Source organism: Scyliorhinus torazame, chromosome 19 (assembly GCF_047496885.1).
Source record: "Scyliorhinus torazame isolate Kashiwa2021f chromosome 19, sScyTor2.1, whole genome shotgun sequence".
Classification (NCBI taxonomy): Eukaryota; Metazoa; Chordata; class Chondrichthyes; order Carcharhiniformes; family Scyliorhinidae; genus Scyliorhinus; species Scyliorhinus torazame.
In genome coordinates this window covers 47,071,953-47,099,781 of record NC_092725.1, presented here as the reverse complement: position 1 = coordinate 47,099,781, position 27,829 = coordinate 47,071,953, and the positions used below count along the sequence as shown (strand labels likewise).

General features: G+C 46.9%; 1 protein-coding gene across 7 annotated transcripts in view; it reads left to right on the top strand.

Annotated features, from left to right (window-relative positions):
• The window catches only part of LOC140396118 (CCR4-NOT transcription complex subunit 4-like), a 206,771-nt gene extending 187,653 nt beyond the window's left edge, over positions 1 to 19,118 (top strand). For all 7 annotated transcript variants that reach the window (XM_072484247.1, XM_072484246.1, XM_072484249.1 and 4 more), the window contains one exon: positions 17,902 to 19,118. In XM_072484247.1, coding sequence (XP_072340348.1) covers positions 17,902 to 18,197 — 296 coding nt within the window. In that variant the 3' untranslated portion in view covers positions 18,198 to 19,118. The remainder of the gene's footprint in view (positions 1 to 17,901) is intronic.
• The last annotated feature ends 8,711 nt before the right edge of the window (positions 19,119 to 27,829 follow it).

The window sequence follows — 27,829 nt, the reverse complement described above, 5'->3', positions numbered from 1 at the left end:
ACTCATTTCTTCCAAAGTTGAAACGTACTGGGATTAATAACCTTCACGATCTCAGCAGCTACCCCTTCCCCAATCTGCCCCCCCAAGTCCACGTGGAGTACAAGACACCATGGTCATAGTTGGTTTTTTTATTCAAGGGATGTGGGCTACACTGGTTAGGCCAATATTTATTGTCCATCTTTGATTGACCCTGACAAGATGGTGGTGAGCTGCCTTCTTAAACCGCTTCAGTCCCTGTTGTGTAGGTACACCCACAGTGCTGTTAGGGAGGGAGTTCCAGGATTTTGACCCAACAACACTGAAGGAACAGCTGATTTATTTTCAAGTCAGGATGGTGAATGACTTGGTGGGGAACTTCCAGGTGATGGCGTTCCCATATATCTGCTGCCATAATACTTCTAGTTTGTAGACTTCATGGATTTGGATGGTGTTGCCTAAGGAGCCTTCGTGAGTTCTGCAGTGCATCTTGTAAATGGCACACACGGCTGCTACTGTACATCGGTGGTGAAGGGTGTGAATGTAGAAGGGGTGCCAATCAAGTGGGCTGCTTTCTCCTGGCTGCTGTTAAGCTTCTTGTGTTGTTGAGCTTCTTGTGTTGGAGCTGTATTCATCCAGGCAAGTGGGGAGTATTCCATCTCACTTACTCCTGTGCATCTGTGGCCAAGGAAACCAGATCCATTTGACAGCAGCGATTGGGGTGAATTGTTTTTTTTCTGCCGAGGTCAGTTTGTTTTTTCCACCTCATCGGCTAAACTACTCCAGGTGGTGTCACAGCGTTAATTTAAAGTTCTTGTAGACTAGTGCAGTGTGGAAAGAAAATGTCCAGTTGATGTGTTGAGTGTGATTGCTCGGTACTGCTTGAACAGCATGAAATAATGGTCAAACAGAAACCGTTTCCCAGGCATGCCAATACCGTCACAGAATGGAGTGAGACAACACCGTTTTTAGGGAACTCTGTGATCGCAAAGCCATTCACTTCCAACCAAAATGTCAGTCTTAATGTCTCTGGAACACAGTTTACTGAAAGTTGGCAGTTTAGTATTATGGATTTAATTTCACTGGAACTGAGATTGTACGATGTTGTTGGGAGGACTCTCGGGCATCTGATCTCCATTCTGCCAGGTCAGATCCTCACTATCTTTGCTGCTAGGAGTTTGACAGCTAGTGGAAGGATCTCCCGTTTTAACCCTTTGCATTCTCTTCCGCAAAACCTCAAACCTCAAATCTCAGTCCATGTACAGTCAGATAATGGGAACAGCCTTCTCTTAGTCTACCTAAATCTGTTATAATCCTGTACACCATGATTACAATTCTCCTCAATCTCTTTTACTCCAAGGAGAAAACCTCCAGGGTTCGTTATTAGTGATTTAGGAGTGTACACAAGGTACCTGCCCTCTTGCCAACTGACTCAGCACAGACCAGGGATTAATTAACTCTATCTTTACTGCTCTCTGTGGCTTAGTCCCAAACCACACTGTGAATTGACCAACTGAGCCATTGGTTGCTGCTTTAATATTCAGGACATAATCAGCAACACCTGTTGAGTACATTTAAGCTGCCTTTCTCCAAACTGAGCACAACACTTTGTTGCTTGTGTTATTTGAACATTGGTTGGGTTTTAGACTCTTGTTAATTGGCATCGTCTGCTGGAGGAGTGAGCAGAGGAAAGCCGTGGTGAGTCTTAGTTATTTAAGTTGGCACGGAGAGAAATCTCAAGTTGTGTTAAAATATAGGAAAGGCAGGATCAATTGCAGCAAGTGAGAAAGACATATTGAGACATCATATGAATGTTTCTACACTAGGAGTTAACAGAATCATGTGCAGCAAGTTCCTGGGGTCCTTCCATGCCTCACTCTGATTAACCCACCATTAAGAATGGGTTTGACAGCCAAACACTGAAAGCACTGGCAATCCGCTGGCTCAGATTGATGTCAATGGTGCTCTGAATATTGCTGCTTGTGTTGTATTAATGCAGACATTGCCAGCTCCGAGAAACACATTTTTCTTCTGTATACATTGGACAGACTTCACTTGGAAATTCATTGCAAATGTGCTCTGGTTTTAAACAAGATCTGCTCTGTTCAGCATGATAGCAGCATGTTAATGTCACCACCATGCTAAGGGCTTAATTTACAATTGGTTTGGATACAATCCAGTCTTGACCCTACTCTTTCTATTTGCATCAAGTTGCATTGCTCCTGAATTCCCTGGTTCCTGTATTAAGTGCAGATCCCAGTACAGAACTGGAGATGCTGGGTCTTCCTTCCCCCACCCCAGGTGGAATTTTGTATCTGTCAGATGTTCCCCAACGTCTGACACAGTAACCCAGAGTAAGATGGTCTTTAACATGCTAACAATCCCAAGGTGTACACTTCCAAAGGCCGTCATTGGTGAGCAAGTGGGTGTGTTGAACTCTGGTTGAGAGCAATTGAAATGCTTTGATTACTGCCAGGCTCAGATCATCCCAATACCTCTTGATCAGGGTGGTTCAGCCTTTCACTGGCTAAATTTGTTAAACTGGGGGTGGTTTGACCTATTCATGTTAACTTGAACTTACCATGTAGTGATTCACTGATGCAATTTTGTTAGCTAAATATTGCATATAGTTCCCTGGGTCACTGTCTGTGTGGAGTTTACACATTCTCCCGTGTCTGCATGGGTTTCACCCCCACAACCCAAAGATGCGCAGGTTAGGTGGATTGGCCACACTAAATTGCCCCATAATTGGGTACTCTAAATTTATATTTTTAAAAATTACATGAAGTAATATTCTAAATAATGAAATACCTTGTTGCACGTGCGTGGTCTCTCAAATGTTGGTTTGCATTATAAAGCTATGCCCCCTGTTCTAGATTCCCCAACCAGGGGAAAAGGCTTCTATGTCTATTCCATCGTGCCCCTTTGGAGTCCGTTCAGAGTTATGGCCATTACAGCACAGAAACCAATCGGAAGGTTTGAGGAGAAAGAGTTTCATATATATTTATGAATGGTTTGATTGCAGTGTTATATCAGTCTTGTTAAAATAGTGGGAAGAGTTCATTTTGTGTTGCCCAGGGATTTGAAAATTACTTGAAGCCAATTCTGTGAAAGCTAAAACTGGTTCCAAGTTTCAAGATGTCAGTTTGTGTTAATATGACTAAATTCTTTGAGCTAATCTGATCAGGCCTGGTTCCTTGCCTTTTCAGGATTGTCACAACCATATATCAACGCCCTCGTCTCCCTAAATCCATACTGATCTTGCCATCATGCATAGTCTTGCCAGTCTCATCCTATTGATCATAGATCAAGCCATCTATGGTCACCTTTTTTTTATCACTTTCCACCCACATCCTCCATATGAACCCCTGGGGGGGGGGGGGGGGGGAAACATTATTCCCTTATTTACTTGCTGTTCTTTCAAAATCCCACTGCTTAACCTTTGGCCCTCTAAAGGCAAATCTTCCTTTCATTTTCTTTCAATTAACCATTGAAAATCCATGAAACTGTACTGAATCCTCGCTAAAAATTCAATTCCTTAGTCACTGTCGAAGGCTGGACCAGACCGCTGGCAATCATGGCATCCTGTCTGTTATGATCACACCAGATGTTGCTGCTGGACAAGCCAGACCCCAATGAGGTCAGTCTCGCTAATTGTAAATCATTTTAAGGAGGAAGAGCTACTGCTCCCAAAAGCACAGAGCTCCAGTAACGCCATCAGAATTTTAAAAATTAAATGATTTATTTAAAAAGAGAAAAAACTGAAGCACATAGGTTGAAGTTACACTATTTACAGAACAACCCTCAAATAAACTTCCTACTTGGTCAAAAGTACGCAAATAAACTACCTTCTTCGTAACAACCTCCTATAGGTTTTTAAACATAAAAATTCAGTAATGGGCAGTGCAGTGGTTAGCATTGCTGCCTTGCCACACAGGTCCCAGGTTCGATCCCAGCCGTGGGTCACTACATGGGGAGTTTGCACATTCTCCCCGTATTTGCGTGGGTTTCACCCCTCCCAACCCAAAAAATGTGCAGGATAGGTGGATTGGCCATGCTAAATTGCCCCTTAATTGGAAAAAATGAATTGGGTAATCCAAATTATAAAACAAAAAAATCAGTAATATCACAAAGTCAAGGAATTGCACTCGCTTCCAAAAGGAAATTCAGAAACAAACTCGTATCCGAAAATAAAGATTCTCTGCCTCCACATTGGATGGCTGCTTCCAATTCAAAACCCTCAACCTCTCAGTAGCTCACACGTGAAAGAGCTGGTTTTCATGGCTTGTCCCCTGTGCCACCAACATCCCTTCTTAAATATCTTTCATCTCTGGTTGCATTGTCCTCAAACATCTCTCCGAACTCAACTTCTGCAAAAATCAAAATCTTCCATGTTTCCTATTTTGCCTCTACTTTTGGGTCAGTAAAATTCAATATAATCTTCCCTTGTTTACTCATGGAACCTTTTATAAGATGCAAATTTTCCTTGGCAATTCTGAGCTCTTTAAAAATTCAACAGCTGAGTATGGGTGAAACAGGGGGAAATATTGAGATACATGCAGGTTCGGGACTTTGCCAGAAAGGAGATGCAAAGCTTCCTAGTAGAGCCAGCCTCCACATTGCTGGAGGAAGTGCTGATGACGGGGGGACTGGAGGACTGGAGAAGGGGGTAGTGTCGGCGGTTTATTTTGGAAGAGGAGAAAGCATTGATGGATGGGATCAAAGCAAAGTGGGAGGAAGAGTTGGGAGAGGGTATGAAAGAGGGGTTCTGGTGTGAGGTGCTCTGGAGGGTGAACGCCTTCACCTCATGCGCAAGGTTGGGGCTGATCTAGCTGAAGGTGGTATATAGAGCACACCTCACAAGGGCGAGGATGAGCTGGCTCTTTGAGGGGGTAGAAGATGAGTGTGAATGTTACGGGGGGGGGGGGGGCGCAGCAAATCACATTCATATGTTTTGGGCGTGTCCACCAAAGCTGGAGGATTACTGGAAGGAGGTTTTTAGGGTAATCTCTAATGTGATGAATGTGAAACTGGACCCGGGCCCTTGGGAGGCCATATTCGGGGTGTTGATCCAGCCGGGGTTGGAAACGGGTGCGGAGGCAGATGTTATAGCCTTTGCCTCGTTGATCGCACAAAGGCGGATCCTGTTGGAATGGAGAGCGACCTGTGCCCTGGCGTGGCGGGGGTCAAATTTGAACTGAGGGGAAGGATGGAAGGGTTCTACAATTCATGGGCGTTATTCATTATGCACTCGAGAATTGGATTACGTTGAACTGGGGGGGAGGGGAACTGTATGTGTTAATGGTGACTATGCGTAATTCCTGATTCCTTTTTATTATTTGTTTATGTTAACATGCAGGCTACTGTTTGGGTGTTTGGTGGGGAGATGAGATTGTTGGTATTGATATGGGGATTGACAGTGCATTCGTTACTGATTATTGTTTATTGTTGGTGGGTGTAAATGTGGGAGAAATTCTGAAAAAGAAGAATAAAAATATTTATTTAAAAAAATTCTAACAGCTGAAAAACAAAGTTTGCCTCTTATCTCACAATACAAATTTTAGATCTAACTTGTTTACTTGTAACTCAAGCTCTCCATACCCTCGCAGACAACCTGTCTCGAGTAACCTTCCCCCTGTTTAAACCTTCTACTGACATAATACCCACACACACCGCTTTCTTTACTACACATACTACCAATATAATTTACCCCTGCTCCCCAACCAAATATTTTTGTGAAAATAAATCTCTTCCATGTCTGACCCAGGACAGCTCCATATCTTCTCTATATCTCCACTGCAATAACTCCCACCTCTGTTCATCTGCTGAAACCTTCATCCATGTGTTTGTCACCTATTGACTTTTCAAATCTAATCTGGCAGACTGGCTAATCTGGCTCCTTGGGGCCTGAAGCACCAGAATTCCCTCTTGAAACCTTGCCTATTGGCTTCTCAGCCTCTTTCTCCCTTTAATGTATCCCTTAGAAACTACCTCTTTGACCAAGCCTGTTCTATTATCCCTTATATGGCTCGTTGTCAGAATTTGTTTGGAAGCACCCCTGTAAAGAAACTTGTCAAAATGCAAGTTCCAATTAAATTATGCCACTTAACTATGGCTAATTGGAAAGGTTTACAGATGTTTCCTGGCAGTGATACTTGCTCCTGCATGTGAATTCTGTGCTTATTTTTATTCTGACGTTGGAGGGATGTTTGTCATTTGCTGCCTGCTTATGAGACATTGAAGGGGATTTTAAAAATCAAATCCATGTAAATTTACACTTTGCTGATATGTAATGTCACAGGATGGCTAATTGTGTAACACGTTAGTAAAGCCATTGATTCTGGTTGAAATTTTAGGATTGAATGTGGTGAAAAGCTGCACCATTATTGACTGGATCCTTCCAAACTTGGAAGTGATTGTAAACAATGCATTGTGAGCTGGCCAGGGAATCCACAACTAGAGGCCATAAACATCAGGGTGACAAATCAATGAAATTAGGACTTCAGGAGAGACTCCTTTGCTTGGAGAGTGTTGCGAATACGAATTCAATACCATGTCGAGTGGTTGATGCATTTAAGAGAAAAGATACTTGAAAGATAAAGGGATAGAAAGGTATGTCGATGGGGTGCAATGAAATGGGTTGGAAGGCATCTCCTGTGAAACATGAGTGCTGGCACAGAGCTGGTATGCTGAATGGTATGCTCCTGGCTGTACAATTCGATGCAGTGAACGGTGTCCCATAAGGCATAGGAGCAGAATTGGGCCATTCGGCCCATCGAGTCTGCTCCACCATTCAATCATAGTTGATATGTTTCTCATCCCCATTCTCCTGCCTTCTCCCCATAACTCTTGATCCCCTTATTAATCAAGAACCTATCTAGCTCCGTCTCTGAAGACACTCAGTGATTTGGCCTCCACAGCCTACTGCCGTGTTCCACAGATTCACCACCCTCTGTCTGAAGAAGTTCCTCCTCATCTCTGTTTTAAAGGATCATCCCTTCAGCCTGAGCTTGAGGCTGTGGCCTCGGATTCTCGTTTTTCCTACTAGTAGAAACATCCTCTCCACGTCCACTCTATCCAGGCCTCTCCGTACCCTGTAAGTTTCAATAAGATCCCCCTCATCCTTCTAAACTCCAATGACAAGCTCTTCAATCCCATTTGCGTGCTGTACAGGTGGATGCAGCCCTGTCCTGTGCTGCGGAACTGTTTGAGGTGATGAATTGTGCATCTCTTGTTTTTCTAATACATGACGCAACATGTGGAGTTGGGCAATAAGTAGCAAATTTGATAGCAGGTTGGGCTACAAAATAGAAAAAGTAGGCATTAAGGGTTGCTACTGAGACTGGTAAGTGGAAACTGGTGTCCACAAGGATTAGAGCCGGAATTATTATTCACCACCGACGAACGCTTTGGATTTATAATAATCTTTATTGTCACAAGTAGGCTTACATTAACACTGCAATGAAGTTACTGTGAAAAGCCCCTCGTCACCACATTCCGGCGCCTGTTTGGGTACACAGAGGGAGAATTCAGAATGTCCAATTCACCTAATAGCACGTCTTTCGGGACTTATGGGAGGAAACCAGAGAACCCGGAGGAAACCCACACAGACACAGGGAGAGCGTGCAGACTCCACATAGACAGTGACCCAAGCCGGGAATCGAATCTGGGTCCCTGGCACAGTGAAGCAACAGTGCTACCCACTGTGCTACCGTGCTGCCATGGAATTTGGAATTGGAAATATTATTTTCATTTGCAGGTGACCAAAATTGAGAGCAGATAAAGTTGGTAGGAAGGAGAATTGCACCAAAACACGGGAGAGTCGGCCTAGATAGGGTCAGTGCAGACATGATGGGCCGAATGGCCTCCTGCACTGTAGGATTTATATGATTCCATGAAGACTGCATTGATAAAGTTGCTGAGTTGGCGAATAATTGAGCGATGAACTTCCATGTAGGTTAAGTGAGAGGTGATAAATTTTGATAGAAGAAAATACCAGTAAGTCTGTTAATAAGGTAGAGAAATAGATGGATCTGGGGGAGCAGATGCACAAAGCAGTGTTAATAAGGCCGTGAATAAAATTCTAGAGCGACAGGTGTGAAAAGTGGAGAAGGTATGTTGAACTTATTAGAATGCTGGAGCACTGAACAGTTCTGGCCCTCTTCTACAAAGGATATGGAGGTACTTGGGAAGTTGCACGGTTCACTTCCCAGAAGGATACCAGAATTGAATGGTTATACCCATCAAGAAGTTTTACAACACCAGGTTAAAGTCCAACAGGTTTGTTTTGATGTCAATAGCTTTCGGAGCGCTGCTCCTTCCTCAGGTGAATGAAGAGGCATGTTCCAGAAACATACATATAGACAAATTCAAAGATGCCAAACAATGCTTGGAATGCGACCATTAGCAGGTGATTAAATCTTTCCAGATCCAGAGATGGGGTAACCCCAGGTTAAAGAGGTGTGAATTGTGTCAAGTCAGGACAGTTGGTAGGATTTCGCAGGCCAGATGGTGGGGGATGAATGTAATGCGACATGAATCCCAGGTCCCGGTTGAGGCCGTACTCGTGTGCGGAACTTCGCTATAGGTTTCTGCTCGGCGATTCTGCGTTGTCGGGCGTCCTGAAGGCCGCCTTGGAGAACACTTACCTGAATGCCTGGTATCAATAAGGGGACACTACATAAACACGAGGGAGAAAGGGACAGATAGTGATGGAGGTTTGATCAAAAAGGGAGACCGAAGGCTCGTGTAGACCGTAAACATCAACATGGACCCATAGGGTTAATGTGACCATAAGACAGAGGAGCAGAATTAGACACTCAGTGGTTTGGCCTCCACAGCCTTCTGCGACAATGAGTTCCACAGATTCGCCACTCTCTGGCTGAAGAAATTCCTCCTCATCTCTGTTTTGAAGGATTATCCCTTCAGTTTGAGGCTGTGCCCTTGGGTTCTAGTTACTCCTACTAATGGAAACATCTTCACCACGTTCACTATCTAGGCCTCTCCGTAGTCTGAAGTTTCAATGAGACCCCTCCTCATCCTTCTAAACTCTGAGTACAGACAGATCAGAGTCTTCAACCGCTCATCCTATGACAAGACATTTAGGGGCAGCACGATAGCATAGTGGTGAGCACAATTGCTTCACAGCTCCAGGGTCCCAGGTTCGATTCCCGGCTTGGCTCACTCTGTGCGGAGTCTGCACGTTCTCCCCGTGTCTGCGTGGGTTTCCTCCGGGTGCTCCGGTTTCCTCCCACAGTCCAAAGATGTGCAGGTTAGGTGGATTGGCCACGCTAAATTGCCCTTAGTGTCCAAAATTGCCCTTCGTGTTCGGTGGGGTTACTGGGTTATGGGGATAGGGTGGAGGTGTGGACCTTGGGTCGGGTGCTCTTTCCAAGAGCCGGTGCAGACTCGATGGGCCGAATCGCCCCCTGCACTGTCAATTCTATTATTCAAGTCCTTCATTCTGGGGTTCATTCTTGTGAGCCTTCTCTGAACCCTCTCCAAGGCCAGCACATCCTTCCTTAGATAAGGGGCCAAAACTGCCCTCATCATTCCAAATGGGGTCTGACCAGAGCCTTATAAGCCTCAACAGTACATCCCTGCTCTTGTATTTTAGCCCTTTCGACATGAATGCTAATATTACATTTGCCTTCCGAACTGCCAACTGAACCTGCACGTTAGCCTTAAGAGAATCCTGAACTCGGACTCCTAAGTTCCTTGTGCTTCTGATTTCCTAAGCCTTTTCCAATTTATAAAAGTGTCTGCCTCATTCTACCTACAAAGTGCATACCTTCACACTTTTCCACATCATATTCCATCTGCCACTTTGCCCACTCTCCTCGCCTCTCCAGATCCTCCTGCAGCATCCCTACTTCCGCAACACCAATCTATTCCTCGCCATTGGGTGGGGAGTGACTAAATCGATTTGGTCCATGATGTGTTGATTATTTGCTGGAATTATGATGCTTTAATTGTTCCCTGGCGCTGTGAGACAGCAATGCTAACCACTGTGCCACAGTGCCACCCATGAAGTGTCCTGGGGTAGAATATTCCCAGATATGAGCTTACTCCAAGTAGATTGCAATCCTTCAAGATTGACTCCTCATGCCCTCTGAACAAGGCACTGCTGCGAGCAATTTAGGAGAAAAGCCGATAAATAATTTTTTTCAATTTATTTTTCTTCAAGAAATATTTAACATTGATGGGGGTGGGGAAGATTTTTTAATGCGAGTGTGTATTGAAACTGCCAAAAAAAAATCTTTAAATCCTCACAGATTAACTGGGATTATTTTCAATTGAAGCTATTCTGTGCTGGGAAAGGAAGTGGTAATTAGAAAGGGGACAGTGCAGTGGTTAACACTGTTGCCCCACAGCGCCAGGGATCCGGGTTCAATTGTGACCTTGGGTCACTGTCTGTGCGAAGTCTGTCCATTCTCCCTGTGTCTACGTGGGTTTCCCCCCAGTGCTCCGGTTTCCTCCCACAGTCCAAGGATGTGCTGGTTGGGCAGGGTTACGGAGATAGGGCAGGGGAGTGGGCCTGGGAGGGGTGCTCTTTCAGTGGGTCGATGCAGACTCGATGGGCCGGATTGCCTCCTTCTGCACTGCAGCGATTCTATGGTTCTGTTCTGTGCTGGGAAAGGAAGTGGTCATTAAGATGAATACAAGAAATTGGTAAACCGGGACACAGTGTTGGGGTCCGGGTTCGAAAGCCAAAGAATGTTTCTCACTCCAATTACCTATATTCTGTTCAAGAAAGTGTTTGGAATGCAAAACTGAGAAAAGCTTATTTTAAAAACAACCACTTTCTGGCATCTTGAAAGAAGAAAAGCCAGATTAATGCTTCAAATGTGGGGTGGGAACATAATTATCAGTTGTGATCAAATGGCTGATTGTCTACATTCTAACGAACAGAATGGACCCTTGGGTACAAGACACAACTTGTGCAGGACTCACAGCAAGAGATTACCTACAGGAGGTGGGGCAAATGGAAGAAATTGGCTATAAAGACCATGAACGCTGTACTTTGATCATTATTTCCTGTTTTTTCCTGTTGGTCTGTGAACTTAATGATTGCCACAATGGACAAGAGTAATAATGAATATTACAAAATGCCCCTATTTCAATGTTCTGTTAATTCCCAAGTTAACCAGAAATATTTCCTGTTGTTGTCGGCTTAATGTAAATATCAGAAACAGCCTCTCACCTTGTATCCAGAAATTGGTGTCAGTGCAGTTTTATTAAGGAGTCAGGATCCCCTTGTATCTCTTTTGAATTAATACTCACAGCTGGATTCTATTCCTTGCCAGTTCGCAAACCAATCCATGAATGATAAGCTACAGAGTTAAATGTCTGACGTCTAGCTTCCAATCAATGAGCGACCTTCAGGTTAAAGATAAGACTTTAATGAAATTTCCTTTCCTATTATTTCATTGTGCTGCCACTAGGATTTCAGTGGAGTGTAATGGGTGCGTAATATTTTCCTACTGCTTAACTTGAATGTATGGATCTTGCAGCAGAAAGATTTGGAGCAGTATTTACAATAACTGTTGAGCTGTGTAACAACACTGCGGTACAGTACTGGTGGGAACAGGACTGTCCCTGCATAGCACTGAGGTACTGTACTGGCGGGGACAGGTCTGTCACTGTGTAACACTGGGGTACAGTACTGGTGGGAACAGGACTGTCCCTGTATAACACTGGGGTACAGTACTGGATGGGACAGGACTGTCCCTGCATAACACTGGGGCACAGTACTGGTGGGGACGGGTCTGTCACTGAATAACACTGGGGTACAGTACTGGTGGGAACAGGACTGTCCCTGCATAACACTGGGGTACAGTACTGGTGGGGACGGGTCTGTCACTGAATAACACTGGGGTACAGTACTGGTGGGGACGGGTCTGTCACTGTATAACACTGGGATAAAGTATTGTTGAGGACAGGTCTGTCACTGTGTAACACTGGGGTACAGTACTGGTCTGTCACTGTATAACACTGGGATAGAGTATTGTTGAGGACAGGTCTGTCACTGTATAACACTGACGTACAGTACTGGTGGGGACAGGTCTGTCACTGTATAACACTGGGGTACAGTACTGGTGGGGACAGGTCTGTCACTGTATAACACTGCGTACAGTACTGGTGGGGACATGACTGTCACTATGACACTGGGGTACGGTACCGGTGGGGACAGTTCTGTCATTGTATGACACTGGGGTACAGTATTGGTGGGGACATGACTGTCACTATGACACTGGGGTGCAGTACTGGTGGGGACATGACTGTCACTATGACACTGGGGTACAGTACCAGTGGGGACCGATCTGAAACTGTATAACTGGTGTACAGTACTGGTGGGACCAGGTCTGAAACTGTATAACACTGGGATATAGTAATGGTAGGGGCAGCTCCATGGTACTGTATTGCACTGCGATACAGTACTGGTGGGGTCAGGTCTGTCACTGTATAACACTGGGATACAGTACTGGTGGATGCAACTCCATGGCACTGTATAACACTGGGATTTGGTACTGGTGGGGGCAGGTCTGAAGCTGTATAACACTGGGATACAGTATAGGTGGAGGCAACTCCATGGCCTTGTATACCACTGGGAGACAATACTGGTGGAGACGGGTCTGAATCTACCCTGTCTAGTCCTGTTAGAATTTTATGCGTTATGAGATTCCCCCCTTGTTCTTCTGAACCCTAGCGAATTCAATCTCTCCTCATACTTCAGTCCTGCCATCCCTGGAATCAGTCTGGTAGACCTTCGCTGCACTATCTCGAGAGCAAGAACATCCTTCCTCAGATAAGGAGACCAAAACTGTACACACAATATTCCAGGTGTGGCCTCACCAAGGCCCTGTATAATTGCAACAAGACATCCCTGCTCATGTGCTCTAATCCCCTCGCAATGAAGGCCAGCACACCATTTGCCTCTTTACCGTCGATGGGGCCTTTTCACGTGTGTTTGAGTTTTACTCGCTCAACTTTTCATCAAGCTGTCTCCCAGTGGAGAGACTGGAGAAGCTAGGCTTGGAGCAAAGAAAGTTGGAGAGGTTTTGGCGAGAGCTGTTGGGGGGGGGGCGGGGCGGGGGGAGATGAGGGTTTTTTTTTAATGCAGGCATGATCTGAAATAGTGGTGGAAACAGATTCATTCGTAACTTTGAAAAGATAATTTGATTTTAGAAGCGGAGAAGAGGTCGGAGAGGGGCGCTGCCAGGAGGCGGGGCCGCAGGGGCTGGGGGCAGGCCCAGGAAAGGGGATGGCTGACCGGCATTGTGGGGGGGGGGTTTGGGGGGCGCGGTGAGCCCCAACTCGGCTGGTCACATGGAACATTAGAGGGCTAAATGGGCCGGTGTAGAGGGCAAAGGTGTTTGCACATCTTAGGGCTCTAAAGGCGGACGTGATAATGTTGCAGGAGACGCACCTGAAGGTAGCGGACCAGATTAGGAAGAGCTGGGTTAGTCAGGTATTCCACTCCGGGCTAGATACTAAGACGAGGGGGGTCACGATTCTGGTGAACAAGCGGGTGCAGTTTGAGGTGTGGAGTATTGTTTCGGACGGGGGAGGTCGCTACGTTATGGTTAGCGGTAAGCTGGGAGGGACGAAGGTGGTTCTGGTCAACATCTATGCGTCAAACTGGGAAGATGCGGATTTCATAAAGAGGGTGCTGGGGAAGATACCTGACCTGGATTCCCACAAGCTGGTTATGGGAGGGGATTTCAATAGAGTTATTGATCCAGGCCTGGGCCGATAGTGCTCAAAAACGGGCAGAGTGTCAGCAATGGGAAAAGAGCTGAGGGAGTTCATGGAGCAGATGGGGGGGGGGGGGGGGGGTCGACCTATGGAGGTTTGGCAGGCCGACAGGGAAGGAGTTCTCCTTTTTCTCGCACGTCCATAGGGTCTACTCCCGGATCGATTTTTTTCATACTGAGTAGGGATCTACTGACAGGGGTGGTGGATGCGCAGTATTCGGCAATCCCCATTCCCGACCATGCTCCGCATTGTGTCGAGCTACAGGTGAGTGAAGAGAGCTTCCAGCGCCTGCAGTAGAGATGTGGGACTGCTGGCGGACAAAGGGGTGTGCGAGTGTCGACAAAACTACCTGCAGGTCAACGATACGGGGGAAGTCTCAGCAGCGGTGGTGTGGGAGGCGCACAAGGCAGTGGTGAGAGGGGAGCTGATTTCAATCCGGGCTCTGAGACATGACGGACAGGGCAGAGATGGACCGACTGTTCGCGGAGATCCTGCAGATTGACATGAGGTATGCGGGGACCCCGAGTGCAGAGCTCTTGAGGGAACGGAGGAGACTGCAGGCGGAGTTTGGGGTGGTGTCCACGGGTAAGGCAGTGGAGCAGCTCAGAAAGGCGAGGGGTGCGCTATATGAACATGGTGAGAACATAGAACAGTACAGCACAGAACAGGCCCTTCGGCCCTCGATGCAGTGCCGAGCATTGTCCGAAACCAAGATCAAGCTATCCCACTCCCTGCCATTCTGGTGTGCTCCATGTGCCTATCCAATAACCGCTTGAAAGTTCCTAAAGTGTCCGACTCCACTATCACAGCAGGCAGTCCATTCCACACCCTAACCAGTCTCTGAGTAAAGAACCTACCTCGGACATCCCTCCTATATCTCCCACCCTGAACCTTATAGTTATGATCCCTTGTAGCAGGTACATCCACCCGATGAAAAAGTCGCTGAACGTCCACTCCATCTATCCCCCTCGTCATCTTATAAACCTCTATTAAGTCGCCTCTCATCCTCCTCTGCTCCAAAGAGAAAAGCCCTAGCTCCCTCAACCTTTCCTCATAAGACTTATCCTGCAAACCAGGCAGCATCCTGGTAAATCTCCTTTGCACCCTTTCCAATGCTTCCACATCCTTCCTATAATGAGGAAGCCAGCAGGATGCTGGCTCAGCAGCTCAGAAAAAGGGAGGCAGCTAGGGCAATAGGTAAAGTGGGTGGATGCGGCGGGTGTGAACAGGGCTTTCAAAGACTTCTATAGCAGACGCTATAGCTCGGAGCGCCCCGTGGGGCCAGAGGGGATGAAACGCTTCTTAGACGGCCTGATATTCCCAAAAGTGGGTAGGGAGCTAGTAGAAGAGCTGGGTGCCCCGATCAGAGCTGAGGAGATATTAGAGGGCTTAAAGGCCATGCAGTCAGGTAAAGCCCCGGGGCCGGATGGGTACCTGGTAGAATTTTATAAAAAGTTCTCCGGGTTGTTGGGGCCGCTGCTGGTCAAGGTTTTTAATGAGGCAAGGGACAGGGGGGCGCTGCCCCAGACGATGTCGCAGGCTACCATCTGCTTAATTCTAAAACGGGACAAGAACCCGGAGTCGTGTGGGTCTTATAGGCCGATCTCCCTTCTTAACGTGGATGCTAAACTGCTGGCAAAGCTTTTGGCCACTAGGATTGAGGATTGTGTGCCGAGTGTTATTAGTGAGGATCAAACAAAAGGTAGGCAACTGGTGGCGAATATAAGAAGATTGCTCAATGCTTGTGTGGTGGCAATGGACGCGGAGAAGGCGTTTGACCAGGTCGAGTGGGAGTACTTATGGGAGGTGCTGGGATGGTTTAGTTTTGGGGTGGGTTTCATCGACTGGGTCAGGCTGCTATATCAGGCCCCGGAGGCGAGTGTGAGGACAAACAGGACAACGTCTGACTATTTTAGACTGCAGCACGGGATGAGAAAGGGGTGCCCCTTCTCCCCACTGCTGTTTGCGCTCGCTATAGAGCCGCTGGCAATTGCTCTGAGGCCTTCAGAGGGTTGGAAGGGGCTGGTTCGGTGGATGGTGGAGCATAGAGTTTCATTGTATGCAGATGACCTGCTCTTGTACGTTTCGGAACCGATGGCGGAGATGGACAGAATCATGGCGACCCTGGGGAATTCGGCCAGTTTTCGGGGTACAAATTGAATATGACAAAAAGTGAAATGTTTGTAGTTCAGGAGAGGGACCAAGGCTGAGGGAGCTGCCGTTCCGGTTAGCTGGGGTACCTGGGAATACAAGTGGCGCGGGATTGGGGTTGACTGCACAAGCTGAACCTGTCCCGGCTGGTAGATCAAATGCGAGGGGAGTTCCGGAGGTGGGATGCGCTCCCGCTGTAGTTAGCTCGGAGAGTACAGACAGTTCATTTCATTTCATTTCAAATGGCGGTCCTCCCGAGGTTCTGATTCGTGTTCCAGAACTCCCCTTTTTCATTCCATGTTCCTTTTTTAAGAGGGTGAGCAAGATCATTTTGGGCTTTGTATGGGTGGGCGAGTGAAGAGGGTGATGCTCGAGCGGAACCGGGGGGAAGGGGGGCTTGAACTGCCGAATTTCAGCAACTATTTTTGGGCGGCTAACATAGCCATGATAAAGAAGTGGGTGGTGTGGGCGGCTTGGGAGCAGGTTGGGGCAGACTCATGTAGGGGTACCAGTCTGGGGGCGTTGGTGATGGCGCCTCTGCCGTTCCCCCCAGTGCGCTTCTCCACCAGTCCTGTAGTGGTCCCTTTGGATCTGGGGACAGTGGAGGAGGCACGTGAGAGCAACGGGAGCATCGCTCTGGTCCCCGATATGAGACAACCATCGGTTTGCCCCGGGGAGGTTGGACGGGGGGTTTCGGGTATGGGGATGGCGGGGGTTGAGCGGATGGGAGATTTGTTTTTGGAAGGGAGCTTCCCTTGTTTGAGGGCGCTTGAGGCCAAGTTTGGGTTGACAAGGGGGAATGAATTCCGGTATATTCAGGTTTGCGACTTTTTGCGTAGGCAGGTGCCATCTTTTCCACTCTTGCCACGAAGGGGGATCCAAGATGGGGTAGTGTCTCGAGGATGGGTGGGGGAGGGAAGTGTCTCGGATATTTACAAGGATCTCATGGGGGTGGAGGAGGAGCTGAGGCATAAATGGGAGGAGGAGTTGGGAGGGGAGATTGAGGAAGGCCTGTGGGCGGACGCGCCGGGCAGGGTCAATGGGACTTCAACATGTGCCAGGCTTGGCCTGATTCAATTGAAGGTCGTCCACCGGGCCCACATGACAGTGTCCCGGATGAGCAGATTCTTCGGCGTAGAGGACAGGTGTGTAAAGTGTCTGAGAGGACCGGCAGACCATAGCCACATATTTTGGGCGTGTCCAAAATTTAGGAGATACTGACAGGGGTTCGAGGACGTCATGTCTAGAGTACTGACACTAGGGTGGCAATGAGTCCAGAGGTGGCAATCTTTGGGGTTTCAGAGGCCCCGGAAGTCCAGGGGGAGAAAGAGGCCGACTTCTTGGCCTTTGCTTCCCTGTTAGCCCAGAGACGGATACTTGTAGCTTGGAGGGACTCAGAGCCCCAAAATCGGAAGCCTGGCTGTCAGACATGGCGAGTTTCCTGGCTTAGAGAAAATCAAGTTCGCCTTGAGAGGGTCGTTGTTAGGGTTCGCCCGGAAGTGACAACCATTCATTGACTTCTTTGCGGAGAATTAATCGTCAGCAAGGGGAATGTAGTATAGGGGGTCAATTAGGCAGATCTGGGTGGTGCGGGCTACGGCAATTGCACTATGTACTTTGTTTACTGTACAGTCCTTTTGTTTTCTCGTTCTGTAATTCTACTGTTTACAATGCCAAAAAATACCTAATTAAAATTGTTTATTAAAAAAAAAAGTTGAAAAGATAAATGGATATCCGCTGTCGGGCTATCCTTCGGGATGAATGAATTGCTCTTTCAAAGAATTGAAGAGTCTTCTGCCACTGAAGGAAGCCATTCGGCCCATTCCATCCATGCCAGCTCTCTGGGGGGGGGGGGGGGGCAATCTAGTTAATCCCATTCTCCAACTGTATTTCTGTTTTTAAGTTGAATGAAGTTCTATTGTGCTGTATAATTTATTTCAGTATTATAGACAAGAGTGTATGATTGAACGCTGAGTTCTTAAACTGATGGCCAACATGTGTGTTTCCACTCCACAGGTGTGCCAGCATCTACAGGGAACAGTTTAGACGCTCTGCAGGATGAAAACCCTCCACATTGGCTGAAGTCGCTCCAGACGCTGACAGAAATAGACGGCCCCACAGCAGCACAGCCTGGGCACAGTAACCCCTTCAACACACAGATACCCTTACACAGAGCTGGCTGGGCCCCCTACCCTCCACCCTCCAACCCCGGCAACTTTCACTCTCCACCTCCAGGCTTCCAGACCACCTTCAGACCCCCCAACAAAACCCCCACAGATCTTCTACAGAGCTCTACATTAGATCGTCACTAAGGAAAACTGATTTACTCCCCTCTTCTCTCTCCCTCTCCCTCTCTTTCTCTTTCTTTTTTTCTCTCTCCCTCAGTACACATAATCTCAGTTCCTGATCAGTGCCCGATGCAATGCAATCGCAGCATTATGTTAGAATTACCGGGAGATGTTTCTGCTCATCAGTCTCTTGACAGCATGCTCCCCTGCCTTGGGTGGGCTGTAGTGCCTCCTGCTGACCAGGGTCTAATCCACCAGCTACCTAGAACAATAGACTAACACAGCATTGAATGCAGCCATTTGATCCATTGTGCCTGCACCTCTTGCAATGTCAAATTATGCATCAAATGACAGGAAAACCTACCACTGGTGGGTGAATGTGAAAACTGCACAGTAAAACACATCCAGGAGAGCTGGTGTCAAAATTCCTACTTAACATATAATTAACAATGTTTAAGTTCATGGTCAGCGGGTGAGTGGCATGCTGGATAAGTGGTTTGATTCATGGTTATATATGGGCATGTAGCTGAGGAGTGGATGAGTTGACTAAAACAATTTGATTTTTTAATTTTGACTTTAGCTTAAATAATACAAGAAATATGTTTTAAAAAGCATTCACAAATTTAATACCTAGACAATAAAAGAACTGCTGAACACAGAGTGGTATATACTCATTTCTTTATCTGTCTTTCTCTGTGTCTGTCTGTCTCTCTTGGCATTTAAAATTCACTGGAATGGGAGCTCTGGGATAGCACTGCATTGGGGGTCACTTCATTCATCAGGAGCACAACTTCTTGAAACTCTGCCTGCCGCTTCAAGTAATCTGTAGGTTCTGGACATCGTGCAGTATTTGAAGAGAGTGTGGTTAACCTTGACGCTAAAACTAAAAATGTACCTCTTCAGATTCGAAACTAAATCTTAAATAATAAAAAAAAGAATACTTGACCCTGCCGAGTTTTGTCTACCTATGTGTCTTCTTGCATTCGCCTACGTGCAACGCTAACAAACCAGCGTAGCTGTGTCTGGTTCTGTGGAGCGACCTACGGTTATAGTCAGTTCTGTGGAAGTCGGACACCTTGGGAAAACTCTGTGGGGTACCTGGATAAGCCATTCATGCAGAGCCCCAGTGAATATTAACAAACTCTGAAAGACGCCTTGCACATACTGACTACTCTTTAGGACCTTGTTTCTAACGTTATCCAACACTTGTGCACCCTCACTCCAATTAGGAACAGCCCATACAAATTAAACCAAATCCCATTCGACATTTGAGTTAACTCCTTGAAATATTAACTAATGTCTGTGATCCCCTTGCAATTATCACCCCAACTCGTGAGGGTCCCATGCAAATATCAACCCAACTCCTGCGGGGCCCCTCGTGAACATTAACCCAACTTCCAAGCATTAACAAAGAGCTTTGACAATCATCCAGACTTGAAACGTTAGCTCCATATTCTCTCTCCACAGATGCTGCCAGACCTGCTAAGATTGTCCAACATTTTCTGTTTCTATCCCAAGTATATAATGTGGATAGTAACCAACTCCTGAGATGTCCCTGTGCGTATTGAGCAATTTGCAGACCGTTTATGAATATTAACCCAACCTGAGGCACCCCTGGCAATTTTTTTTATTTTGTAAAATATTTTTATTCTCCATTTTCTCCAGAATTTACATCCCATCCACAAGCAGTAAATGGTAACAAATACAAAGTCAATTTCCTTATCAACAACAACGATCCCATCCTCCCACCACCCCAAGCAATATAAACATCAAATAGAACAAACACTTTGTGGGACAAAGGAGAAATAAAAGGAAAAGGAATTAGGAATCGCCTATTGTCACCATTAACCTAGAGAGTCCCCCTCCCCCTGACATTCAATGTCATCCAATCCCCGAAAGAGTACCGTAGATGACACCCATGCATTGCAAGCCCCCGCTCCTCCGCTGGCTCCTCCCATCCACTTCCTCTTACGAAAATCCTCCCTCCAACCTCCGTTCCTTTTCCCCCCCCCCATCTTTCCACCCCGGCGAGACCACGCGGACCCTGTTCTGCCAGGCTCCGATGGGCGCAGCCCCTCCCCCCACCTCACTCCTGTTCACTGGCCGGCTTAAACCGGCCAGCGTGGAGACCCCTGCCTGGGTCTCTTTCCCCCTTGCCCGGCCCCAGGAAAACCAAGAAATCCCCTTTAGCCCACAAACCCCGCATACACGCCCAAGCTCCAAAGAACCATCATTGCAAGTGAAAGTTCCCCCTCTTCCCTTGTCCAAGTATATACAACATTGGCTCATTTAGCACATACACCCATCGCAGTGAAAAAATACAGTTGCATGAGGCTACATCAGTACAGCCTTCGCAAACTCCTCTGCTGCTTCCGCCGTCCCGAAACAAAAGTCCTTGGATTTGTAGGTCACCTTCAACTTAGCTGGGTATACTATGCTGCACCGCACCTTACTGATGTACAGCGCCTTCTTCACCCGGCTGAAGGCAGCCTGCCTCCTCACCAGCTCCACCGTAAAGTCCTGATATATGCGTATACCAGCTCCAGCACACTGCACCACCCGCTTCTGCTTTGCCCAACACAGGACCTTCTCCTTCACACTGTCCCTACGAAAACACAGAGTCGCTACTCTTGGCGACTCACTCTCCTTTGGTACAGGCCTCCACGACCGATGAGCCCGATCCAGTTCATATCGGGAGGGATCATCACCCTCCCCCAATAGCTTCGCCAACATCGTGGCAAAATACTCAGTCGGCCTCGGGCCTTCCACTCCTTCGGGAAGACCCACAATCCTCAGATTCTTTCGCCTGGATCTGTTTTCCAAGTCGTCCATTTTGACTCTCAGACCCTCGTTGATCTCTATCACCTACCGCATCTCCTTCCCCATCGAGGTAAGTTGAAGTGCTGTAACAATGTCTCTTCCACGTCCTTCAGCCCCTCGCCTTGCTCCCGTACCTCCGCCACTGTGTTCAATACCGCCGCCCTCACCGGGGCAATCGCCTCCTCTCCCAGCACTTTCAATACTGCCCCCATCTTCCTCATCGCCTCCCATGTGTTTTGTGAACTGCCTTTCGAGTCCCGTGGCCATCACCTTAGTCATTTCTTAAGCCATGGGCAATGCGGCCTCCCCTAGTGCCCCAGCCTCCATTTTTCTTGCCGTCCCCGGTGACCTTTCCACTCCCCGATGAACTTTCAGCTGTTCTTTTCACGGAAGTTTTTTTACTTGTTCTTGACATCTTCCTTCACTGTGCCTTCTCCCTGCTTTTGCCGCCTCTGTTCCCCTGGGACCAGCGTTAGACCCCGAAAATGCCGTTCTCGAGCGGGAGCCATCCAATGTGCGGCTGCCTCCCGCCTGCCGTCATCGGAAGTCCCACCCCTAGCAATTATTGATCAAGTCCTGAGAAGTCCCTTTCCCAAAATGCAAGGAAGTGACATTTTTGCAGAAGGCATTTGTTTTTTGTTTGGAAACTGCAGCAGAAGTGAAGGTGAACAAGTACCAAACTGGATGGCCATCTGGGCACAGAACTGTGCTTCAAACTGAGGTTTGGGACAGCTGAGCATACGTGAAATAATCTGCTTGTGTCTTATTGCAACAACAAACTTGTGCCTTCAATATGGTTTTTAAAAATCCCAAGAGGAGTATTATATGACCAAAATTTGACATTAATTGACATCATGAGACATAATATAATCTAGAACTTGGTCAAGTGAAGACGTTTATGGAGGGAATCCCAGAGGTTTGAACCTTGGCACAGAGCAGCCAGCGATGGTAGAGTGATTAAACCTGGGGATTCTCGAGAGATCAGAATCATAAGAGCATAAATAGCTTAGAGAATTGTAGGGCTGGTGAAGGTACAGAAAGGGAAATGCAAAACCAAGACCACAAACCGAGAAAGGATTTGAAGCTCATGAAGGTGAATTTTAATCCTGAAGCACTTCTAGCCTGGGTACCAGTGAAGGCCGGAAAGCCCAGGTGTTTGGTGAAAACACTTGGTGGGGGTTAAGATGTGGGCAGCGGATTTGGACGAGCACAAGTTAGTGGAGTGTGGAAGAGGACGGCAAGGAGAAATTAGAATAATTGATGAATGTGATATAAAATAGTTACTTTAGAGATATTAGTTAATGTAATGTAGAAATAAGCCACTTTGATTCTGGCAGGTAGAGACAAAGGGATTTGAGACCGCATGGAAAAAGCAGGAAGAGGTGTGTCTACGAGAGTGATTCTGCATTGATAGGGGCCAGAGAAAGGGATTGGAAGTGAGCCAATCAGAATAGATCAAACAAGTCAGGAGGGACATAGGATGACCTATGGGTGTCAAGTATGTGAAACTTGATACCATTTGAATTGATTTGCAGAGATCCCTTTGTCTCTTTGTTCATTCGCTTTCTGGGATGTAGGAGACTGGATGTCTCTTATGTTTCTGTGAAATGAATCAAGCTTGCAAGCTGAATAAAATAACTTCTTTTTACGTGCGAATCCATCTCGACTTTTATTGAGGCCAGACTGACGGAGAAAGAATTTTGGGAATCAACATAATCATGTCCAGAAGTAATAAACGTGTGGGTGAGGGTTTCAACAACAGGTCTGCTGAGGAAGGGGCAGAATCGGCCATTGTTACTGAGGAGGGAATTGGCAGTCTTAATGCTGGAACACGTGTGATTGAAAGCTCAGCTCAAATAAGACAGGAAGGTTGTGTTTAGTTTGGTTCAGTCTCAAAAGTGCACATAAAAAGGAATGGAGTTGGTGTTGAGGAAACAATTAAGGGAGGGATCCAAAGACGAGGGCTTCACCCCCTGCCCCCAATTTTTAGTTGGGCGAAATTTCTGCTCATCCTGTACTGGAGGCCGGAGAAGCTGTGTGTCAAATCGGTGAAGGGGTTAAAAAGACATCACAAAGATAGCCAGATAGGTTGTCAAGAAAGAATATGCTTGTATGCTGCTACAGCGACAGCTAGCTGACAAAATAAATAACTTTTAAGTAGTTTAAATAATGGTAAACTGAGGTGAATGTATTGGCTTTGCTGTGACTGTAATGCCTTGTCCCATAAGTAGCAGGACAGGATATTACGGAGTTAGAACCACAGCAGACTCCTGAGTCCACTTAATTGCTCATTCCATTTGGCTTAAAGGGCTTATTGTGGTTTAGAATTGAGCTGAGGCCAACTTGGAGTTGGTACGCATGGTTAACATCCTCACAAAGGAGCAAGTGTCACAATAAATTCTGAATATACTTATCCATGGGTGGCACAGAGACACAGTGGTTAGCACTGCTGCCTCACAGCTCCAGAGACCTGGGTTCAATTCTGGCGTCGGGTTACTTCTGTTTCAAGTTTGCTCTTTCTCCCTGTGTCTCCGTGGGTTTTCACCCACAGTCCAAAGATGTGCAGGTGAGGTGGGTTGGCCATGCTCAATTGCCCCTTCGTGTCCAGAACGTTAGGTGGGGTTACTGGGTCACAGGGATCGGGTGGGTTTAAGTCGGGTGCTCTTTCCAAGGGCAGGTGCAGACTCGATGGGCCGAATGGTCTCTTGCACTGTAAATTCTATGGGTAGCGCAGTGTAATGGTTATGTAATGGGACACTGAAGCCTGGTTTAAAAATCTAGTCGGACAGGAGTCCAAATCCCACCATGCCAGCTTGAGAATCCAGAAGCTACAGTGAGGACTGAGCATATCAGTAAGATCAAGAAAGAGTGTGTGTCAGATATTGCTGGGCATTGACTCCTGCTCCTGACCATACTTGACTATACTATGATGGATTCCCATACTTCCCTCTCCGGCATACAGTGCTGAACTTGGTCCCATTACAGGGAAATATGACGCCTGGCTGCTGCCATGACACCCCTATCTCTCATCCATTCCTGTTGCTCCTGACTCTCAATGAGCATGTTCCAGAGATGTCAACAGATCTTCAAAACATCAGGTTCAATCTGCAGATGGTAAATTTGTAATATGTCAAACATCCAAGGACAGCTACAGCAAGGGGTTTGATACAGAATAAATCTCCCCCTGCACTCCCCATTAAACACTCCCAGGGCAGGTACAGCAAGGCGTTAGATACAGAGTAAAGCTCCCTCTCCACTGTCCATCAAACACTCCCAGGAAAGGTACAGCACGGTTAGATACAGAGTAAATTTCAACCATCAAAGACCCGCAGGGCAGGTATATTACAGGGTTAGATAGAGAGTTACTCTTACTCTACATTGTCCTCATCAATGACTCCTAGGATAGGTACTGCACATTGTTTTATAGAGACTTAAAGCTCCCTCTACACTGTCCCATGGAACACTTCCGGAAATGTACGGCACGGGGTGAGATACAGAGTAATGCTCGCTACTGTCCTGTAAAACACCCCCAGGGCAGGTGCACACGGTTAGATACAGGGTAAAACTCATCTATGCTGTCTCCAAAGAACACTCCAGTACAGGTACAGAACGGGGTTTGGGAGCGGCTGAAGGCCCCTCCACACAGTCCCTATCAAACACCCAGGACAGGTACAGCACGAGGTTAGATACAGAGTAACGGCCCCTCTACACCAGTAATTTTCAAATGCAGGGTGGGTGTCGGGAGAGCCATGCGTCGCGGCATTCCCGATCCCGGGAAATAGTGCCCAATGGTTGTGACCGGATTTTTTTACATGTTGGCTGTCTCACGCATGAGTCCCCTCTCAGCAGTGCGCAGGTCTGGAGCCCAGCGGGGCAGACAGCCTCCTCCTTACATTAGTGCGCTGACCCAGGAGCTGAATTTTTTAATTAAATCGGCACCGTCTTCCTGCCTGGAGCGGTGGCAGAGAGCAGGTACAAAACCTGTACACACGTCATATGCCCTGGGCTAAAGAGCGATTCCTCCATTTTGTTAACAGCAAACCAGCACAGGGCTGAATAATTTAAAATGGATTGTTTCGTAATAGGGACTCAAACAGGCCAGGGTCTCACAATGAAATCTGCTGAATCGAGCATCTCGGGAGAATCCACAGCAGGACAAAGCAGTGCTGGTGTAAGTTGCACAGGAGAATCCACAGCAGGACAAAGCAGTGCTGGTGTAAGTTGCACAGGAGAATCCACAGCAGGACAAAGCAGTGCTCGTGTGACCAACCCATTAAGGAGAAGCTCAAATCAGGAACAAAGCAGTATAAAGAAGACTTTTTTAAGTTATGGGTTTATTAATTGTGCCAATGCAAATCTGGATGCAAAGCTCATGTGTGTTGTATGCAGGGAAGTACTGGCCAATGAAAGTTTATAACCCCCAAAACTTCAAAGGTATTTGAAAACCAAGCATGGTGAGTTAGAGGACAAACTTCTTGATTTTTTTTCAACGATGCAGTGAGAACTTAAATCATCAGCTGAAGTCATTAGCAGAAATGTAACTGAATGACAAAGCAAGTGAGATTGTGAGGACCAAGCAGGCTCACTTGTCGCAGTAAAGGTAAGTGAAAATGCTGGGTCCCAAAGGATGGCTGGTTGTAAAAATGCACCCTGGGCAAAAAAGTTTGAAAAACATTGTTCTACATTGCCCCCATCAAACTCTTCCAGTCCGGTGCAGTTTTGGATTAGGTACAGAGTAAGCTCTTTCTAATCTGCCCCCATTAAACACTCCAAGACGGATACAGCATGGGTTCTACAGCGTCCCCATCAAACAATTCCAGGACAGATATACCACGGGGTCAGATACAGAGTAAATCTCTCTAATCAGTCCCATCAGAAACACGCAGAACAGGTACAACACGGGGTTAGATACACAGTAAAGCTCCCTCTATACTGACCCATCAAACAATCCCAGGACAGATACATCGCAATTTTAGATAGAGAATAAATCTTCCTGTACACTGTCCCAGCAAACACTCCCACGTCAGATTTATCATGAGATTAGACACAGAGTAAGCTCGCTCTACATATTCCCAATCAAACACTCCCAGAACAGGTACAGCATAAGGTTAGATACAGAGTAAAGTTCCCTCTACACTGTCTCAATCAACAATCCCAGGGCAGATACAGCGTGGGGTGAGAGGTAGAGTAAATCTCTCTGTACACTGAGCCCATCAAGTACCCCTAGGACAGGTACAGCATGTGGTTAGGTACAGGGGAAAGCTCCCTCTACACTGTCCCAATCAACACTCCCAGAGCAGGTACAACACAGGGTTTGATACAGAGTAAAGCTTCCTCCACACTGTCCCATCAAATATTCCTGGAGAGATACAGCACAGGGTTAGATACAGAATAAAGCTCCCTCTACACTGTCCCATCAAACACTGCCAGGTCATGTACAACACGGGTTAGCAACAGAATACTATCCCCATTAGACACACAGGACATGTACAGCGCAATGATACAGAGTAAAACTCCCTCTACACTGTCCTCATCAAACACTCCCAAGGCAGTACAGCACGGAGTTAGATGCAGAGTAAAGCCCCCTCCACACTGTCCCCACCAGACACTCCCAGGACAGATACAGCATAGAGTTAAATATAGAGTAAAGCTCCCGCTACACTGTCCCCATCAAATACTTCCAGGACACGTACAGCACTGGGTTAGATACAGAATAAAGCTCCCTCTGCACTGTCTCCAAGAAACACTCCCAGGACAGGTACGGTATGGGGTTAGATAGAGAGTAAAGCTCCCTCTATCTGGGAGTTCTCCCAGTGAGCCAGAGAGAAGACAGAGCCAGGAGTGAGACACAGCTAAGAGTGAGTTTGGGAATTTGAATCGAGGTGGGAATTGAATTGAATTGAATCAGTAAGGCAGCTCCTTTTAAATTTCAGGAGTTTAAATTAATTTATATTAAGCTAGTATTGTGCAGTGTAGGTTAACAAGGGCTGTCCCACCCACTCACATAACTGGTTGGCAGTTAAGTGTCAGTCACTTTAATCTACTTTGATCTAAAAGCAGGTGGGGGAGGGGAGTCAATTCAGGACAGTTTAAAAAGAGCCACTTGTAAACTCACTCCCAGTGAGTTCTCCCAGTGAGCCAGAGAGAAGACAGAGCAGGAGTGAGACACAGCTAAGAGTGAGTTTGGGAATTTGAATCGAGGTGGGAATTCAAAGCTGGGTGGGGAGGAAGTGCTTTTTGTGACTGGTAAGTAGTGTTTCTGTTTTTCTGTTTCTTTTCATTGGTATATTTATTTATTTATTTTCTTCGTTGTTTATTTATTTATTTAAATTTCTTTAGGGGAATTTGAAATTGTTGAAGTTAACCAAAGGTTCAAGACATGGCAGGAGATCTCAGACCCGTGTCATGCTCCTCGTGTGCGATGTGGGAGCTCAGGGACACGTCCACTGTCCCTGGCTCCTTCACGTGCAAGAAGTGTGTCCAGTTGCAGCTCCTGTTAGACCGCTTGACGGCTCTGGAGCTGCGGATGGACTCACTTTGGAGCGTCCGCGATGCTGAGGGCGTCGTGGATAGCACGTTTAGCGAGTTGGTCACACCACAGGTGAAAGGTACTTAGGGAGATAGTAAATGGGTGACCAAAAGACAGAGCAAGAGTAGGAAGGCAGTGCAAGTGTCCTCTGCGGTCATCCCCCCTGCAAAACAGATATACAGTTTTGGAAATTGTTGGGAGAGATGGCTCACCATGGGAAGGCAGCAGCAGCCAGGTTCATGGCACCGTGGCTGGCTCTGCTGCGCAGCTGGGCAGGAAGAAGAATGGCAGGGCTATAGTGATAGGG